The sequence below is a fragment of the Drosophila santomea genome, chromosome 3L, assembly GCF_016746245.2.
Source record: "Drosophila santomea strain STO CAGO 1482 chromosome 3L, Prin_Dsan_1.1, whole genome shotgun sequence".
NCBI lineage: Eukaryota > Metazoa > Arthropoda > Insecta > Diptera > Drosophilidae > Drosophila > Drosophila santomea.
In genome coordinates, this window is record NC_053018.2 from 5,331,650 (window position 1) to 5,351,139 (window position 19,490).

The 19,490-nt window shown below is 40.7% G+C and overlaps 3 protein-coding genes and 1 long non-coding RNA gene across 10 annotated transcripts in view; 2 read left to right on the forward strand and 2 right to left on the reverse strand.

Moving 5' to 3' along the window:
• Positions 1 to 19,490, reverse strand: part of LOC120450125 (contactin-associated protein-like 2) — a 61,069-nt gene that overhangs the window by 37,301 nt on the left and 4,278 nt on the right. For 2 of the 6 annotated variants that reach the window (XM_039632951.2, XM_039632950.2), the window contains exons 1-6: positions 17,687 to 17,801; positions 11,612 to 12,177; positions 11,231 to 11,504; positions 9,490 to 9,709; positions 8,148 to 8,283; positions 6,400 to 6,684 (exon numbers count right to left, since the gene is read on the reverse strand). In XM_039632951.2, the coding sequence (XP_039488885.1) occupies positions 6,400 to 6,684; positions 8,148 to 8,283; positions 9,490 to 9,709; positions 11,231 to 11,504; positions 11,612 to 12,177; positions 17,687 to 17,697 (1,492 nt within the window). In that variant the 5' untranslated portion in view covers positions 17,698 to 17,801. Of the gene's footprint in view, positions 1 to 6,399; positions 6,685 to 8,147; positions 8,284 to 9,489; positions 9,710 to 11,230; positions 11,505 to 11,611; positions 12,178 to 17,686; positions 17,805 to 19,490 lie in introns of those variants that run through there. The other 4 variants (XM_039632948.2, XM_039632947.2, XM_039632946.2 and 1 more) reach the window with 3 other exon arrangements.
• LOC120450129 lies at positions 957 to 2,448 on the reverse strand. The gene has a single exon (XM_039632955.2). The coding sequence runs from the start codon at positions 2,265 to 2,267 to the stop codon at positions 1,119 to 1,121; it is 1,149 nt and encodes a 382-aa protein (XP_039488889.1). The 5' UTR covers positions 2,268 to 2,448; the 3' UTR covers positions 957 to 1,118.
• Positions 5,419 to 9,474, forward strand: LOC120450132. Of its 2 annotated transcripts, none has more exons than XR_005616253.1 (3): positions 5,419 to 5,526; positions 8,971 to 9,141; positions 9,207 to 9,474. It is a non-coding gene; the product is annotated as an uncharacterized LOC120450132 (long non-coding RNA). The 2 variants fall into 2 exon arrangements; XR_005616252.1 differs by having other exon boundaries at positions 9,231 to 9,474.
• Positions 14,066 to 14,596, forward strand: LOC120450131. Its single transcript, XM_039632957.2, has one exon. The coding sequence runs from the start codon at positions 14,138 to 14,140 to the stop codon at positions 14,402 to 14,404; it is 267 nt and encodes an 88-aa protein (XP_039488891.1). The 5' UTR covers positions 14,066 to 14,137; the 3' UTR covers positions 14,405 to 14,596.

A 19,490-nucleotide genomic window follows, 5' to 3' on the forward strand; every position in this document is an offset into this window, starting at 1 on the left:
TTTTAATTTTTCAAGGACGCTCTTCAACAAAAATAATGTAAAATATTAAAGCTAGCTTATAAAAAACGAAACTTAATTTGCTTTTGTTTTTCATCATCGAGAATTGCAACTGCAAACTGTAACCGGATACTCATAAAAATAGCCAGAAAAAGTCATTCGCATAAAACACCTGTTAACTTTTTCTATGCGAAACAATTTGTTTGGCGTATTTGGATTTTTGTATATATATTTCGGAATGCGAATTATCCACCAAAGTATTTTAAACTTTAAAGGTTCTTTCCTTTTTTTTTACTCCCTGGCCACTTGTACATTATCTGTGCGCTGCACACAAAAAGAAAATGCAGAGAAAAACGAAACACGCAGATTATATTGTTTGCTCTATGGCCGCCTTTAGGCATTCGCCTGATGTTCCTGTTTTTCCCACTCTTGGTCCAGATCCTGGCCACTTGTCCTGTCCGTGGACCAAATGTGCAAATCGTGTAACGCGCCATTTTCGCGCATTTTTTTGTGGCCGCTGGTGGTGCAGTGGATAGTGGTTGGCCACCATAGTTGGAGTGGGTGAAGTGGGTGTGTGGGTGGTGTGGGTGGAGTGGGTAGTGTGGATGGTGCCGTGACAGCAGCCGCGTTTTGGCCGCTTATCTGACACGACACACGTGGGCCACGCCCAGCCGATAACGCAACACAGCCTATGCAAGCCCACATACCACTACACTGAGAGAAGATTTTGTATCTAAATTAACAAAATCTAGTGAATACACTTATGTGTTTAAAGAGCTACATATTTAAAAAGGCTTTGTTTAAATGCTATACTGATCAATTTAGCTTGTGATTAACTTAAATGTATGATTTTAGTTTTAGCCTTGAAATTTATTCCTCATTTAAAGATGAAACCTTAACTAACCATTCCTATATTCCCAATATTTTTTGCAGTGCACTAGAACCAACGCCAAAACCAGTTTACTTCATAATTTTATTTGCATTTTGCTGGGAAAAAAAAAACAATCTGCTGCATTGGACCACCAAGGTGTGCTACAATTTGGTTACTTTCGAGTGCAACCCGTTCGTTGGACTTATGTTAATGCAGTTGCATAATGAGGCGCACGATGTATGGCTTCCCATTAGAGCAGGCCACACCGCGTGACTATCACGGTTTTCTTGGTCTTGCCATTTTTGGTGCCAAATTCGTGGCAATTTTGCAGCACTCGCAGGCCACCGCAAACCCGTCCAAAGATGACCCGCTGCCACGGAATCACCGATGGCTTGAAGCTGATGGTATAGCTGAGGAGTCCTTGGGGAAAGTGACGACGATAGTCCCATGGATATGATATCACACCGGTCATCTTGCTGGGATCCAGAAAGGAGTACTTAACGCTGTGGTGATTGCGCAAGGGATCATCACCATCCGGCACAAGTTCGCCCTCCATCCAGAGATTGGAAAATATTCGCACGAAACGATGGCAACCAACATCGTTGTGGGTGGCCATACGCACAAATTGCAGCACCACTTCCGGACTCAGTTCGGTGTAGAGTTGCAGGAGTAATCTGCCCAGGAACTGATTATTCTCACGCACCGCCATATCGAAGTATATAATGGGTCGAAGTAGGATGTGGGCACTACGTTTGCCCAAGCGGGGCGATGGCATATAGGGCAAGAATACGCTGACCGTTTCATCGGAGGCCTTTTGCTCGAGGGGCTTGACGGGTGTCACCCAAGGATTGTGTGAATCCACCTTGGATTTCACTTGCGAGAGGCGGCAACCGAGCTGCCTGTTCTCCTGGCTCAGACGGTCTGCCAACTCACGGATCTTGTTCCGATTCGACTGAAGGGCGGGAAAATTGCGATTAAAGCTATCCACGCCCCCCTTCAGTCGATTGGTCTTGCTGATCCGTCCAAGGAGTCCCAGATTTTGTCGAAAAATCGCCTGTTTTTGGGTAAACTCGCTGGCCAACTGGCTGCGATTGAGAAGACGAGCATGATAGCCCAGCGAATCACCCGTCGATTTGATACTCTTGAGACGTCTATGGTCGATCTGCGATTGTCGTACTTCAATCATGCTTTTATAAGTGATCGGATTTAGATCGCTCACTTTGCCAGCAGATTTCATTATCTTTCGAAACTGCGCATAGGTAGGCACTTTATTCAATATCTTTGCTCGCACTTCCTTATTTTGCAGCACCAGTTCCTTGGCCACCTTTTGGGCACGCAAATGAATAGATCGACTGGTTGGAGTTTTTACAAAAAACTCCGAGAAGCCACTGTTATTCATGCTGCTTCAAGAGGGTTTACTGTACACTGTATTGGTGATTTTCGCTCAAGATTAACTTGCAAATTTGTGGACTTAGCAATTTGTGGCGATGTGTTTGTGTTTGGGTTAAGCAAACTAAAACACAGACAGCAAATTGCTTGGGTTTATCGAGTGTGACTTATTAACAAACAGCCAGCTAAGTTGGTTCAAACAAATCTGGCGGATATTTCATTTGAACTTTTAAATCTATTTAATATAGCTGAATATAATCCCTTATTCTAAGTCTGCTATGAAAATAATACAATTGTAATGTTGGAATAACACGGCTTTGTTGATTTTTAGTAATGCGATATACGAATAACTTATTTATTAAAGCCATGTCACTAATTAAAGGTGTGACATTCTTTTTTGGGCAAATGAGACCACAATGCACTCATTTGTTTGTGTGCCGTGGAGGAGAACTAGCCACGATATTAACACGTTTAAAAATAAATTAAAGTTTACAAATTTAATTTGAACGCGTCTCTCTATATGGAAACATTTACTCAAGTGTCTTATTCAATTTTTGAAAATATTGTTAATTTAAAATGAATTCCTAAAGCTCAACCGAGCTGTTGTATCGCAACTCACCCAATTTAAAACTATTTCCTAATATGTGCCTTCCCAACAATTCTGGCTCAAAATGGGCCAGAAAAATGCATCTCTGCCAGCTGCATGATGAATGCCAGTTGAGCTGACAACTGTCGACCAAAGTGGAGAGATGAACTAAGCTCGGAGTCATCATATCACAGGACATGGCAGGACATGGCAGGACATGCTGCCATGGCCCACCCTCAATCTGTCCTGTTTGCTAGCATTTCAATTCGCTTATGCCGGAAGAAGGCGAAAAATCTTGTAGTCTCTTTCAGAAATGTTGATGCCTGCTTTTTCGGGGGCTAATGATTTCCCCAACTGAGCGCATTTCGTTGACACTTTTAGCATGGAAAATTGCAAAAATCGGAATGAGTGTAAAGAGGGGCTTTTCCGGGCTTTACTGTCTGGGTTCAGGGTGAAATCCACATGAACAGGCTCGTGTCCTTGTACTGGCAGTTGTCATTTTAGTTATTGCATTACAAAAGCGTCTGCGTTTGATTGTGTCCCGTTTCCCTTATACCCTGTACGAATTGGAATTTTCACCATTTTGCGTGCACTGAGCGCAAAGAGTGGGACTCGATTATCAATAGCGAGAAATCCCTGTTTCACTACTCTCCAATAGGAAACGAAGTGATAAAAAGTGCTACAAATAAGATTTGGATACAAAATGTTCTGCTTATAAAAAAAAACTCTCATAAACAATACATTGTAGCAGTATTATTAAGGAGTTTAGACTTAGTAACTTTTTTCTCACTGCCATACAGCTGCACCGTGCGATATGTGCGAGCTTTTAATGGCCTGACACTGTTTCCGTTCCAGGAGCAGTTCAACATGCAACCGGCAAACCAGCGGGCGGTGGGCGTTGAGCGGTGGGTGGTGGTCCAGTGGGTGGGTGTGCTGGTGTGTGTGAGGTACATCTGTGTAATTTGCTTGCACTTGCCGGCGCTCGTTACGTAATTGTGATCAGTTGCAACGGCAGCAGCAGCAGCAGCAGCAGCAGCGGCAGGCGCTGTAAATGCTTGACAAACTCGCACGTCACGGCGGTCGCTCGATGTCCTTGACAGACGCCATTTAGACAGATAGAGAGGGAAATACCCAGATAGAGGGCACGTTGAATTTTCCAAAATGGCCAACGCAACGGCCAACCGTTAGCGTTTTTCCCTTTTTTTTTTGTTCATTTTGCAATTTGCAGCTGTCCGTTGCATCAATACGCCACCTCACTTTTCACAAAAAAAAAAAACACATACATATACCACGGACTGGACTCCGCTTAATTCCACTGCCACCCGCGAAGTCAGGATTTTATTTTGGATTTTTTTTTTCTTTTTCCATCGCTGGCATGTGTTGGTCATCATTTGCATGCAAATTTTTAGCAAACATTTGAAATGCAATGGTGGCCAATACTGAAGAATGCATGTTGAGATGCCCTAACTTGGCTTTAGTTTAGTTAGGTAACTTGATTTTTGGCCAAATTATGGCAAAAACCCCGATTGAAAATATCGGATTTTTTAAAACATTTTTTTTTTTCGATTTTTTGATAAAAAATAAACCGTTTTTTTTCGATAGCAGTGAAAATAATTGTCCAAAACTGGAATGCCATACCTCGTTAAATTCGTAACAAAATTCCCTATCGATCCATGTACATACATTGAAATGCTACTTTTTGGCAATTTTTCGTAAATTTTGATGATGGTACCCCTTATCGAAAATGCAAAAATTTGTCAAATTTTTTTTTTCGAATATCGAAAAAGTAGGGATAGACATAGTTAGATACGTTTATTAGCAGCAAAAACCTGTTTTTATTTTAGCTGTGCGGCCATTTTTGTCCAAATTATGGCAAAAACCCCTATTGAAAATATCGGATTTTTTTACAACATTTTGTTTTTCGATTTTTTTATAAAAAATAATCCGTTTTTTTTCGATACCTCTAAAAATAGTTGTCTAAATGTGGAATGCCATACCTCATTGAATTCGTAACAAAATTCCCTATCGATCCATGTACATACATTGAAATGCTACTTTTTGGCAATTTTTCGTAAATTTTGATGATGGTACGTACCCCTTATCGAAAATGCAAAAATTTGACAAATTTTTTTTTTCAAATATCGAAAAAGTAGGGATAGACATAGTTGGCTATGTTAATTAGCAGCACAAAACCGTCTTTATTTTAGCTGTGCGGCCATTTTTGGCCAAGTTATGGAAAAAACTTCGATTAAAAATACCCGATTTTTTACAAAAAATATTTTTTTCGATTTTTTGATAAAAAAATAATCCGTTTTTTTTCGATAGTAGTGAAAATAGTTGTCCAAAAGTGGAATGCCATACCTCGTTGAATTCGTAACAAAATTCCCTATCGACCCATGTACATACATTGAAATGCTAATTTTTGGCCATTTTTCGCAAATTTTGATGATGGTACCCCTTATCGATAATGCAAAAATTTGTCCAATTTTTTTTTTCAAATATCGAAAAGGTAGGGATACCCATAGTTGGCTATGTTAATTAGCAGCACAAAACAGTATTTATTTTAGCTGTGCGGCTAAGTTTGGCTAATTTATGGCGAAAAAGCCGATTAAAAATATCACGTTTTTGGCAAAAAATAAGAAAGGGAAATTTCTAGTTGAACCAACGAACTAAATCGTCTTAAGTAAGTGTAAGTTATACGAAAACATTTAACCGCGCAAAGTAAGTGTAAATCCATTTTCCATGGGAGCCCAAATAGCAAAATTCCATTTTCGTGTTGGAATGAAAAGCTAGTGCTTGAAAAGTGCCGGGAAAATTGTGCAATGTCAGAAAACATAAACGAGCTGCTCAATTTTTAATAGGCTTGCCTATATAATGGCCTCGCGTGACTTAATTGAGATTATGGCGGCATGGAATTGGCTTTATGTCATTAACTAAATGTCGGATGTTGCTGAAGGGTGTGGGGGGCATGCATATACATATATCGAGCTTAACAAACTAATTTTGCGCACATTTTGCGCTGGTGCGGCCCAAGCTGGCCGGCAGTCAAAAAGTCAAACACTATTTTGCATAATTTATGGTCAGGTCATTAGCGTGTTTAAAACTGTAGCGACCAAAATGGGGGAAAGGCGAAGGGGATGGGGCAGTGCTAGTGGCTAACCACTGCCAAACAAACATAGTTTATAATTAAAACAAAATGGCGCCCCTAGGGTCATGTCCGGATACAGAGATATATTGGGATTTAGACAGAGTTGGATGGATGTGAATGACACTCGCAAAAAAAGCAGAGAGTGTCAGTTAGATACTTGAAATGAAATATGTACATAGTTGAACATCATTTGGTTTTATAGTGTTTAGCGCGTTGTTTAATTAACCTATTCTCAACAGCTAATAAAGGAAATAGATGAGTGTGTTTATATATTCTATATTTATATATATTACTGATTAGAAACTGACTTATATTTTACTGATATATATTTTCCTTTGTATATATAATGCTTCTACATTTTGAGTAAAAGTGGAATTTTTTTTGATATTTTCTGGCACAAGTACTCACTGTATATGTCGCAGTGCTCGCCCTCGTAGTGGGTGCCAAAGCAGTCGCAGGAGATTCCTCCGTAGTGGTTGATGCAGCGAGATCCCACGAAGCAGAGGTTGTGCCGGGATTCGCACATGTCCGAGCATCCCTCGTTGACGTTCTCGTGCTTGGTGGCCACCAGGGGGGCGATGGGCAGTAGGTCGGAGGCGGCCTTGCCGGAGCTCAGGACCACATTGCGGATGCAGCCCACAAAGGACTCAGTAATGTATTTCACGCCGTGCAGCTTCTCCTCCGACGAAAGGCCTGCGAAATGGGACAACGGGGAGTTGTGAGATGTGAGATGCGGAGCATTGGTCAGTTGTTTGGTCTTGGCTGGGTGGCCACTGGCCACATATTAATTAACATGCTGGATATTTGGATATGGATTTTGGCTATATCTGTTTGGGCAAGGGGCTCTTTTTGGTGGGCGGAGTGAGCATGTCGGACGGCCATAACATAATTTCGTTGTTTACAGTTGAAAGTTTTGATGGGATTTTTGTTCGCTGCTACTGCTGCTGCTGCCACAGATTTAAATATTGCTTAATTAAAAAAGTTGTCTCCACTCAGTTTTCGGATTGGCAAAGTACCGGATAAAAAAATACAAACAGCCAAAGGCATTAGAGGTTCTATGAAAAAAGAGTTTTGCTCATTTTAGAAAGATTATTATTTTATATTTTCGGTGTAAGTCGTTACATTTTCAAGGACAACATCAACCCATTTATATATGTATAATTAATTGCTTTTATCTAGTCCGTTTATTAAATTGAAAAAAAAGTTGTTGCCTATTCGAGTAAGTGTAAAATTCATATAGTGCTTTCCATTTCATTTTCACATTTCCTGGTTTTTCTTTAAAATCCAACCACAACGAACTCATTTCTGCTAACGTTCATAAAATTATGCACTTTTACATTCTAAATGCGCTAGCTCCATGCGATCCAATAACACACTCAGCGGGAGCTGACTGTGAAAAAGTAGACCAACATCATCACAGTGCAATCAATGGCCCATTTCGTCGACCTGCTATGGAAACCCAGTTTCGATGCCTTTGGTGAAATAATTAAATTTTTCAAAAACGCACAAAAGCAGCTTTCAAAGTCATACATACGAACACTTACAATTGAATGGGAAATGAGGAAGTCGAATTTATAGATTCAGTAACACGACTTTTTGCGCTCATTCACTAGCAGAAAAGATTTAAATTCGTGAATTTTATTACCTTTTAGTAAAGTGTGTAAATGGTATAAAATAGAAGATGAACGAGAAAGTACACTTTAAAATCATGTGAACGCTTTTCTAAGCGTTCTAATCTGTTCAAACTTCGTGGTATTGTTGAATACAAATTTAAGTTTTTGATTTTTCCGTGTATTGCATGAGTGTGTGCGTCGTCACCGCTAAACTGAAAATTCGATTTTCAATTTGCACATTTTTCGATTTTCGCCGACTCTCTTGTATGCGATTCTATCCCACATCTATATATATATGTATATATATATAAACCCAAACTAAACTTTCTATGTTCCACGTTGATGCGATGGTTTATGTGCGAATTTCGCGTACGAAAATCATTGCATACATTCAGGCGTTGCCTTTAATATGATTGATTGTGGCGCATCGTTGGCGTGCGTTGGATGTGGATGTGGATTTTAGACTGGATTTTCAATGGTGCGGGATCGGGATCGGGAACGGGTATGGGAACGGGAACGGGAACAATTGATTTGGGCACTCACCTCCGACCAGGACCACCGATGGCAGATTCGTGGAGACGCCGTAGTTGTACTCGTGATTCAGTCCTTTCAGATAGACCTCCTCCTGACTATTGTCGACGCGTGCAATTAATCTTGCGCCATGGACATCGATGCGCACCTGTGCGAAACAGACAGCATTGGGTATCGGTTAGGAGCGTAAAACCAATAAACCAGCCAGCCAGCCAGCTAGCCAGCCATTCGGGGGCGTGGCATTTACACACAGACAAATGATAAAAATTTATGAATTTATGCGTTTTGGCTCCGAGTTGAAGTTGCATGTTTTTGCAAGCGGCAAGCGATAAATTGTTGTTGCTACCGCTTTTGTTGCTATTTGTTGCTGCTGCTACTGCTGCTGCAACAGCATGGGTAAAAATCTACGAAAATGAATTGCAACTGCTGCGCGCACAAACTCATAGCTGGGATCAGCTGAAATTCATTAGGAATTTTCGTGTTATTTATGAGTGCCTGCCTGTGTATGCATTTGCATGTGTGTGAGTGCACTAAGAAAAAAATGAATGGCAGTATTGAACAAAATTTCGAAATTGCATCTAAAATGCGAATTTATAATATTTAAAATTTGTTAAACTTGCATATTTAATCCAGATGCAAACTGAGTTGATTACTAATTATTTTCAATGATAACACTAATCTGTTATGGAAAAATATGCAAGAAAATTTTAAAAATATTCGGGTTATAATTTCTACTTTTTCTTGTGTACTTTATAACATATGCGACGAGGATGTGATTAGTAGAGGATCTGCTTGTTTTAAATATGAAAACATGCTGCTACTGGTTTTTCACTAGTTTCTGCCCCTGTTATTGATGATGATGATGCCGACGATGCTTGAGGGATTGCGGTTAGCTACATGCGTGGAAAAGCAGCAGCAGCAGCAATAGAAGCAGCATCATGCAACAACCCAGCAGCAACATGCAACATGCAACCAGCAAGCAGCGGACCAATGCCCCATGTCCGAGGTGAGTTAACAAAGTTGAACGCACATAAATCAACTAGCTCGCTTTGTTATAAAAATTTGATAAAGCGTTTTGCACACATGCACCGGCAGCACACATTCCGCATTGCAATCTTGCTAATTGCTTGCTGAACGCATATGGCCCTGCTAATGTTTGGCCAAAACGCCAGATGTTAACCGACCTGCCCATTACCCTGGTGTGGCTGAGAAACTCTCCAGTGGAATCACATCCACCGGATGTCTGATAGCCCCGCAGGATTACTGGGCTTCGACCGGGTTTCTTTTGAGGATTCTCGCCCAGACTTGACCCGGTTTTCCATTTTGGATATACACACAGGTGGTACACACTCACCATCACACTGTGCCATTCATCTCGATTTAGACTCTCGCCCACAGTGACACTCGTTGAATGCTTGCCAAAGACATGGACCACCTTCAGCTGGCCCTTCTCCACAATCACGTAGAGTGCATAGGGGTCCAAAATAATGCGATCCGGATTCTTAACGTTGTGATAGACGAGCAGGCCGTGCGGCAGTCTGGTGCGGAATTGAAACGAAATCTCACGGCAAAGTCTGCAGAGACGGAAAGACAGAAAGACGTAGAGCGGTTAGTGCATTAGCATTTTAGTTGCAGATGTGGGCTTCCAAAAGTGGCTTCATTTGGCTAATTTGAAGTGCTTGCAATATATAATTTATATAAAATAATAAAATTATTTAATAATATAGCTATTTGGAAACTTGGTGAGCCTTTTATTTGATGTTTTCGTTCTATTTAGCAATTAAATGAATATCTGCTGGAAAAACAAACATTTGTATAGAGAACGTCGGAAAAAAGCTCCTTCGCACTTGATTACTAGTCCCGAAAATCTTTTTCTGGCTTAACGAATTATAATATTAGGCATTTCCAAGACAAACCCGAGTATTGCCAGAAAATAGCCAAGTTGGCCGGACTTTTAAGCACATGTGTGTTTGCCTGACAGAGTTTTAAATTTATTTGTTCTTTGCTCTTGACTGCTGTTGCCGGTGCTGTTGTTGTTTGTGCTGCTGCTGCTGTCGGCAGCCACATGAGTTACAATTAAAACTACTGCACAAATTGCCAAGTTGGCCAAGTATGTACGTAGTAGGAGCTACTGGCCAGCGGCAGCAAGGATAACAAGTAAAAGTTCTATTTGGCAAAGTTATGTTTAATTTTATTTGCCTGACTGTCTACATGTTTGTGCAGCATGTGCACACAGTACGAATTTAAATAATATTTTTTTTTCTTAATTTAATATGCAAATGTCAAATGTTTCTAACCAAATTGAATTTTAAATTTAAATACCCCCAAGATCTGGGCCAGAAGTCGTTTTGGACCATTTAGATGTCACAACATGAGCCGAAAGGTTCTGGCAATTGAGCAGAAAATTAACTTTTGACCTGGTTGCTGGGACGCTTTTTTGTTTCTCTGACTTTTTTGCCTTTTCCGCCTGCCTTTTGATTGTTTTGTGTAAGCTGCCGATAAGGCTGCAGTCCCCCAAGAAAATTGCTGAGAGAAAATCAATTTTGAAACTGTTAAGGCAACGTCAGTTTGGCTAATTGCTCTGCTGCACAGCACTCACCATTAACCCCATAAGTATGGAAGTATTTCGTAAAGGGGCTTAAGCATTTTATAGACCTAATAACTTTGGCTGTCAGATTGATTTTTCGGTTTCATTTCCACTCAAAAGTCGGATTTCACTGTCCTGTATTTTGAAAATTGGTTAGAGATATTTTAGTTGGTATTTGAAGTGCCTGCACTTACAGCAGAAACATGAATGGCATTTGTGTGATTTTCAGGATACTTTATTTATATAAATACTGCATACTTAAAGAAAATAATCCAAAATAATCCAATGATTTTAATCTGTAGAACCCAGATAAAACTGAATTGCTTTCACAAATAATCCCCTGCGCTTTCTGGGGTTAAGCGAATCAACCACTTTTCAGCCAAAAGGCCAACAATCCGCCAAATGACGCGACCGTTGCAGCGCAGTGGCATGCAAAGGACCTGAAGCTGCCACCTGCCAGGTGGTCAGTTGCCCCAGCTGCACCTGCAGTGGACTGCACTCCACTCACCTTAATTGAAATGTCTGTATGATGTCGCCGTCCATTTGGATGAACGTGTTGTTCTTGGCGAAAATGAAAGTTTTGCCTTGGCCCGTCTCCGCGAAAGTCAGCTCGGGGCCGCGCTGTTCGATGGGCACGGGCGTGGTGCCATCACCGCCCTCTGCCCCGCCCATTCCGTCCGGCGACTGGACCGGACTCTGGGTGTACGGCAAGCCGAGGAGCATGGAACTTTCCGTGGTGCTCGGCTCACGGGTGGTGGATTGCAGGAACGGTGGCAGAGTGTCTGCAAGAGGTCAATTAATCGTTATAAATATCAATGTGATTGCAGTTATGGGATCAATATGCAAGCTAATTAAAGGTTGTATGGATATTAAGTCAGAAAATCCTTACGTGGTCCGCCGATGCAGTGGAACAGGCACTCCGCCTCGGTGCCGAAGCGGTTCTGCGGATTACCTTCACAACCGCCCCAAATGAAGTTGGTGCACTCGTTGGTGGTTGGCTCGTAGCGCCACTTGTAAATGTACTGCTTGCAGGGACCCGGATCTCCAGGACCCGCACACTTCTCGTACTGGCTGCTCTTTTGCCCTTGGATCATGGCCGAGTTGTTGCCACTAATGCCGCTGTTGCTGCCACCGCCGCCGGTGCCGCTGCTGCCACCCGTCGGCGAGCCGCCCGCAGAGTTGCCTCCTCCGGAATCCGGTACCGATTGTCCGCCGGGACTGCTGCCAGCCAATCCTACGCCGCCTGCCAGACTCATGTTGCTGCTCCCCAGATTGCCGGGATTTCCTGCAATGAGGATTGGCAAAATGCCTCCACCGGCAACCACTGCATCCGTTGAGGTCATGTTCGGAAGACTGAGCCCTGAGGCGGAGCAAATGAGGGGCAGCAGTGCCAGGATATAAGGGAATGCCATTTTGTGGACGGAGAATGGGCAATGGCCTATTTTTCCTTGGGAACTGAAAACCAGAAAAGATTTGAATGGATTAACTCGGTTATGAAACTTTGTTAGATTCTTTAGACTACTTAGAAGCTGAAAACATTTTAGCTGACGGATTTTAAGGAGTTTTTAATTTTTAAACACCACTTTTAAGTTTAAAATATTTTAGAGCAGCTTAGCCTCAATACGAGTAGCCTTTTTGTATTAAAATAGTTGCGCCCTTGGGAAAATTATTATATATTTAATCTCACAAGGCAACGAATTCTCCTTTTTCGTAGCCGGAATTAAGTGGATCTTCTTTCCGGCTCATCCTTTTCTTTGTTCATTAGATTTCCTTGTAATTGCGCAATAAATTTAGCAAGGCAATTTACTTGCATGTCACAAGAGCACAGAGCAGATCTGAACAGAGACATCACAGCTTATGATTCCGGCTGCTAAAGAAGTTTACTATTGTCATGTGCGGCACTAAAATCCCATTTACATCATCGTGCTCATCATCATCAGTCAATGTCTCTGTTCCTCTGAGGCGACGATGCTGCATTTCTTGATGCCTTTTAGCGAAGAGGAAAACGAACCAAGTTTTCTGCTTTCACTTCCGCCGGAAATGTGACACACACTCACACACTTATACACTAATATATAAAAGACACTGGATAGAGGAAGACGCATGAGCTTGAGTTGATTTACAAGTAGCTTAGCACCAGCAAGCTAAAAAAGTGTCAAAAATTCCAAAATAATGATGCGCACAGTTTACACCAAATGGATGGATGGAGAACGGTATATGGCAGTGAGCGGAAACTGCAAAGGAAATAGGAAATTAAGTTTTTCGCACACCGCCCCCTTCCCCCCCGGAAAAGTTTGAGTGCTTTCCCATGGCTCAGATTATGGTTTAGACTGAAAGTTGGGTCCAGCTTCTAAGCGGCAGGCAGTTATTTTCCCTTTTTTGTCTGCCATTTCCGTTCATAAGCAATTTTTAATTGTGGCTTTCGTTGCCCGGACAGCATGAAAAATGAGTGCAGGGTCGAGCAGCCGGACGGAGTTCATGCGAATTAATAAACCTCAAAGTGTTGGTGTGGCATTAGACACGGGTTCGTGTGCGGATCGGGTTCTGGGTTCCGGGTTTCGGGTCAACACGGAGAAAAAGAGCGAAAAAGCAAAAAAGTTGTAAGGTTTTGTGGAGAAAATCAAAAGATGTGGATCAAAGTTCATTAGAACTTCGAAAACAAAATCATTTTTTAAAAAATATAGTTCATTAAGAATTGAAACATTTGCATCTTTATAATTTGTTTATATATTTTCCAGATCATCAGATTTTTAAGTTAGTTCAAAGAAACTTATTTTATTCACCATACGTAGTATAATTTTCCCTTAGTGCAGTTGCATGCTGGCAAAAATTATTGATGCATATGCATATGCTGTCCACGACGTGCGTGCCATCCTGTCGCTCGGTGAGTCCAGCCAAGCTGCACTGTCCTTTAGATGGATGGCCCAAAAATTCCATTGAATATGCGCTGCGAAGCTGCATGACCAAGAAGTTTGCTAAATGTGTCCATGTCCATGTGCCACCCACCGCCAATCCTCTTTTTTCGTGGGGGGCGAAGAGCAAAAGTTTACCTAACTTTGCTGAAGGACCCAGACCCGCAAGGAAACCCACTGCTGCCTGTTGGCCATATGCGAAGGATTTTGGCCTAAAGTGCATTAACGTACCAGCACGAGCAAGAAGCGAAAAGAAAACTTGGACCGATAAACCATCTGTTACCTGCGTGGGAAGGCGATTAGAGAGCCCGGTAAATCGGTTCGCAGGTAAAACGGCGGCCCAAAGGATTGGCGGCGAAGAATCAGGAAACCCACAGGACAGGCAAAAAACGCAAGATAAACAAGACCAGGCATGCACATAGAAAGAGGTCCTTGGACGGAGAGGTCCTTTAAAAACCACGATAACCGCCGACCTGTTACTCATTCGCCAGTAAGCCGCCAGCATGGAAGCATCCGTCGCCTACGCTTTATTTTTGCACCGCCAGGAGCTGCGGCGTCGCCAAATGCTGTACGTCCGTGTGTCCAAGACCAAGATCCAGTTGACCAAGGAGCTTATAGCCGAGCAGAAGCAACGCTTGGCCAGCTGCTCACCCGAGGATCTGCAGATCCTCAGCAGGCAAACGCAGTTCAAAAGGCAACTTCAGCAGAAACTCAAGCACCGCAACAAGCAGCTGAAAGTCATAGCCAAGCAGCAGGAGAGGAGGGGTTGAGTCGAAAAAGGATATTTCGACTTCCCCTCGGGGTTACCACTTTAATTAGTTTTAGTTTGGCGCAAATGATGTGTGCTCTTCCGTAGTTTAGTTAGTTTTAGCTCAAAGAAATAAAATTTCCTATGCAAATCAAGCAAAGTTGTCTTTGGAGATGCCCTCTCAAAATATGGGATATACAAGTGGGGAGGTTCAGTTGGATTTTTAGAAAAGAATAAGATCTATTTATTATTAAATTTTTCTTATTTACAAAAGTTAAGTAATAAGAATTAGGTAGAGGTTGTGACTAGAAATATATACAAATTAACTTTTTCTCCCATAAAATTATACCAAAGACTCAAAGCCTTAACCTATTTGTCCAAAAAACTACATATGCAAATATTTTTAATCAAAGACCACAGCCCTAATTTTCATGTAACTTATTCAATAATTAATAATCTGCATTCCTTTCCATTTTTATTGGAATCGCAAGCCATTTATCAGCACTCCGATATCAATAAACTCCCATTGGAATTTCCTTAATTCAATCATTCACTATATCGCGCAGCCACTCAACCATTTATTTAAACTCTTGCAATATTTTACTAACCCCATTAAGGGTATTCATTGATCGATGCATTTTCCGCGCAACTTTTCGCACTTTTCCTTCCTACTCTTCACTTCTGCCATTTCCTTCTCGCTTTTTACCGCTTTCATGGCAAACGCAAAGCGATTTAAATTGAGCTCGCGTCCGTTGCACACCAAGCACAACAACAACAATACAAAAATGGCAAGAACAACAACGACAACTAGTACAACAACTAAGTAATAACAGCAGCCTGAAGGGATCCCCCTTCTACCCCCTCCAAACACCACCCGCTAAATTACACGTTTGTTTCCAACATCGACGCCTCCCTCGCCATACAGCTTTACATAAATATATATACATATATACATGTATATATTGCTATATACATACGTTCTGCTGTGGGGCGGAAAATTGAAGGAGACATTGGAAAAAGAAAGCGCACAAGGCTGGGCGAAAAAAGTGGGAGGGCAAATGAAAGCAAAGTGAAGTCAAATTAAATTAAATGACAGATGTCTGACATTTTGATAGTCGTGCGTGAGGCTCTATATTCCTTGGCATGTCTGTGTGAATGTGCAGTCTCAACACATGCAAATAGTGCACTGAGCAAAAACTTCTACTAAATTGGACAAATTTTTTAATGGGTTTACAAGGTTTTTTGAAACTCTGTATTTTTATTTGTTTTTAAATCAAAATGGAAATAGGGGTATATTTTACAAAACTCTTTTCAAGGATATTGTTCTTTTTTGGCATATATATATTTTGTATATTTTTGTAAAAAAAAGTTCGATTGTTTTAACCCAAGTCAATTCCCTATTTTGATAAATAAAAAAACTCAAGCAGTTGTTTTTTGCAGTGCTTAAGCGTGTGTGTATGTAAATGTGAAGTGTCGCAAGGCAAAATGCACATGCACTTACAGCGACAATGGCGGGGATCGATGGGCCTCGAGGGGGGGTTTCCAGGGGGTTTTTTTCCGGGGCATACTCCTCTGCTAGGGAAAGTGTGTGTTTGTTGGAGCTGCTAGCATGTCTCCCAAGTGTTGGTCGCGTAAGGGTAATGAATTAAAATAACTTGATTGCATGAAATTGAACGAATTGTTGCCCAAGGAACTCGAGACAGAAAATGGAAATGGGAAATGGTTTGGGCAGAAAATCGTGTGCAGAGCGAATTCAGCTCGCGGAAATTGCACTCCTTGTGTGTGGGTGTGTAGTTTCTGGAAAATATTTACTGAAATTTGTATATTAAGTGACGACAACAATGGCAAAGACAGCAACAATGGCCTTTGCCATTGTTGTTCTAGTCTTTGATGCTGTTAGCGTCACGGTCGCACTCGCCAAGTGCGAAGTATATCACTGCCACATGCGATGTGCATGTGTGTGTGTGTGAGTGTGTATCTGTTGCACAATAGAAGTCAGGATGCATGAATGAGCGCTGCTAACTGCGTGGGAGAACTCTGAACGGTTGCAGGACCAAGGAAGGAACTAGGAGCTCGCAAGACAAAGGACACGGGAAAGAAGGCGGAAGGTCGAGAAACGAGGCGAATGCTGCAGGCATTTAGCCGTTCAGTTTCGCTTCACAAGTTGCCCTCATGTGAGTAAACTTCACAGTGAGTATTCGTATTCACAGTAGAAATATTTATGCAGCGGATTTTTACAAAAAAATTGGGTCTTAAAAAGTTTTATGAACTAAAAATGTAAGCAAGAGATTCTTTTAAATAGAAGAAAGAATAGATCTGACATTGATCTGTGGATAGCTATAGCTACAAAATAAAGTTGAAATGTTTATACAATTTTGATAGCGAATTGATTGAGCGATAATAATGCCGAGTCAACAGCATCCAGGTCAATTGAATAATTTAATTTTCTTAATTAACAAATGCATTAATTTAGAACGATGATAACTTGGCCTGTCTCAACTTATGTAAATTTAAATTTCACATTTCAATTAATATTAATTGCCAAGACACATATACAACTTAAGAAGACAGACTCAAATGAGATTAGTTGTTCAAGACAAGTTTACTTTTCTGATTTACAATATGGCACAAATGGCACATTTTTTATAATAAATTTTCAGACTTTTAGTTTTTTTTTTAAAAAGACACCTTTCTGGTATCCTTCATAGTCTCCTTTCACTGTGAAGACAAAGACACTGCAGACAAGATTTGTGCAAGCATTTGCGAACTAACAAATTCAATTATTTGCAGGCACTTTAAAAATGATTTAATGCCTGTCGCCCGACGAAGCGACACATTGAGCCATTAAACGAAACTATAAGTGTTTGCATTTAGCAATAGTTTATGTCACAAACTCACATACGAGTATTCGTATTCGCCTAATGCCCAGTAACATGGCTTAGAATACCAAACGAAATTCATACGCCTCGTTGGACGCGTTGAGTTTAGTTTAGTTTTGGAATTGTTCAACTCTGTCTGTCTGTTTGTCCGGGAATTTCCGTTTGGCCTGCTCCATATGCATTATAATTGCCTGTTATTCGGCCATTGTATAAATAATTATTATTTAATTTGCTTGCACTTGTGGGTGCAATCTAACTATTTGTTTCTTAGCTTGCGCAGCGAGTGCATCGTCAAAGAATTATGTTAACTCCTGATTACTGAGCGCTTTTTAATGGGCCGTGGGTGTATATACATTTAATTGACTGAGTCCCGTGTGAATAATAATCTATTTAGTCTATAAGTGTATCAATAAATTACTCCTTACCACACCGGCATGTCATAAATTGCCCATAGCAATTGGCCAACTTTACTGATTGCTGTTGGCCAACTTGAAAATCCTTAAACCTTATTGTGCGGTCGTGAATAAAGTTTATGTATCTTAGTTTGATTGTAATATTTATTTTATTTGCCGGAAATAGCTATAGTTTGTTTTATGCTTCATAAATAGCAAGATACTTTTTATTTTGATTAAATGGTTGTTAAATTGTTGCTGTAAAATTAGCAGGTATTTTTATATGTAGCATTGGAAGTACAATTGTGTACTTTTCCACACACTTGTTTTAAATTTCCAACATTGATTTAACTCATTTTTTTTGTTCGTATATTATTGAATCTTTGAATGTGTTATAAAGTTTCTATTTGCGTTGATTATATTTGCACAGAATTTAATTAGGTAATATTTCAAAAAAATATTTACTGTTGAACTGCACATGTATTTTTTCCGCATTCAATAAACTTGAACTGTAATCGCTGAGTTTTCTTTACATGACGATTTTATGTTGATCCGTTAAATACATTTAAATGCAATTTGTATATAATTGTTAATATCTTGCGGCGACACACATTATGGGCTTAAATTTCGTTTATTGATTTACAAAACAAAAACCTTTTTACATTGGCAAATGGCATCATTTACGTTTAACTTGCACTTGTTTTGCCATTCAGTCGCGTATTTATAAATAATATTTATTTAAATGCATTTCCGGTAACGAGTTTAATATTTTCATTAGTTAAAATGGGCATGTTAATGAAGAAAGCACAGAAACATTAAATTCTTTATAATTTACATTTGCTAATTCATTCAAAAACGAGTGAAATTTTCAAAAATTTCCATATCAATTCACATTTGTTGCGGCTCCAGCACTTTATATATCCGCATTTATTAAATTAAATGCGTTTGCATTTGTGCGTTTTTATAAACTGGCCAAAAATGGCTTAATTACATACAGCAAACACAAACGAACACTTGAAAACCATTTTAATAGAGGTTGTAAAAAAAATTGCAATCTGCAGTTTATCCTGTTTAAGCGATGATACGCCAACTTATTGATTTAATTTGCTTCCTGAGCGCACACACATGTCGAAGGGGGCGGCAGGATTGAAGGAGGCGTGGCAGGGTCACACACTGGAGCGTAAAACGTTGCCCAAAATGAGGTCAAAGTGCGCTGGCGTTTTGCGTGACTGAGCGCTCGTTTCGCTCGCTTCATATATGTATGTTTATATATATACACATATAGTATATATGAACGAAGGATTCAAGGATGTGTCGCTGCAGTGGTATTGTGCTTTATATTTTCACTATTTTATTTTCTGCTGACGCACACATCGAACTCAAGCCCGTGTGAACTCGTACAGCTCCATTTGTTTGTTTGTTTGTTTGCGTGTATCCTGCGGCTGATGAATCAACTTTTGCCTTTACTCAAGTCACGAAACACAAACCGAATAACGCACCGAAATCAAGCGGTCGAGGATTACATTTGCGTGAAATCAGAGACAATCGAAACGCACGGTACACTCGGGACACACGGCACACCGAACCGGAAAAGCCGAAAACAGGACACAGGACACAGACACCGAGATCCGGTTAAAGGATCCGCATACCCAAAAGGTCTCTTGATTAAGCCAGATTCTGCCGGCCAACACGTCGTATGAGCAATGCCAATGCGCATCCTTTTGTGCTGCCGAATTGACCCGTCTCACAGGCGACGTGCTAATTGCTTGTCCAGGATAATGAATACTTCATTTGGCGGCCGGCGACGGAGGACTGTATCTTTCGTCACCATTTAATC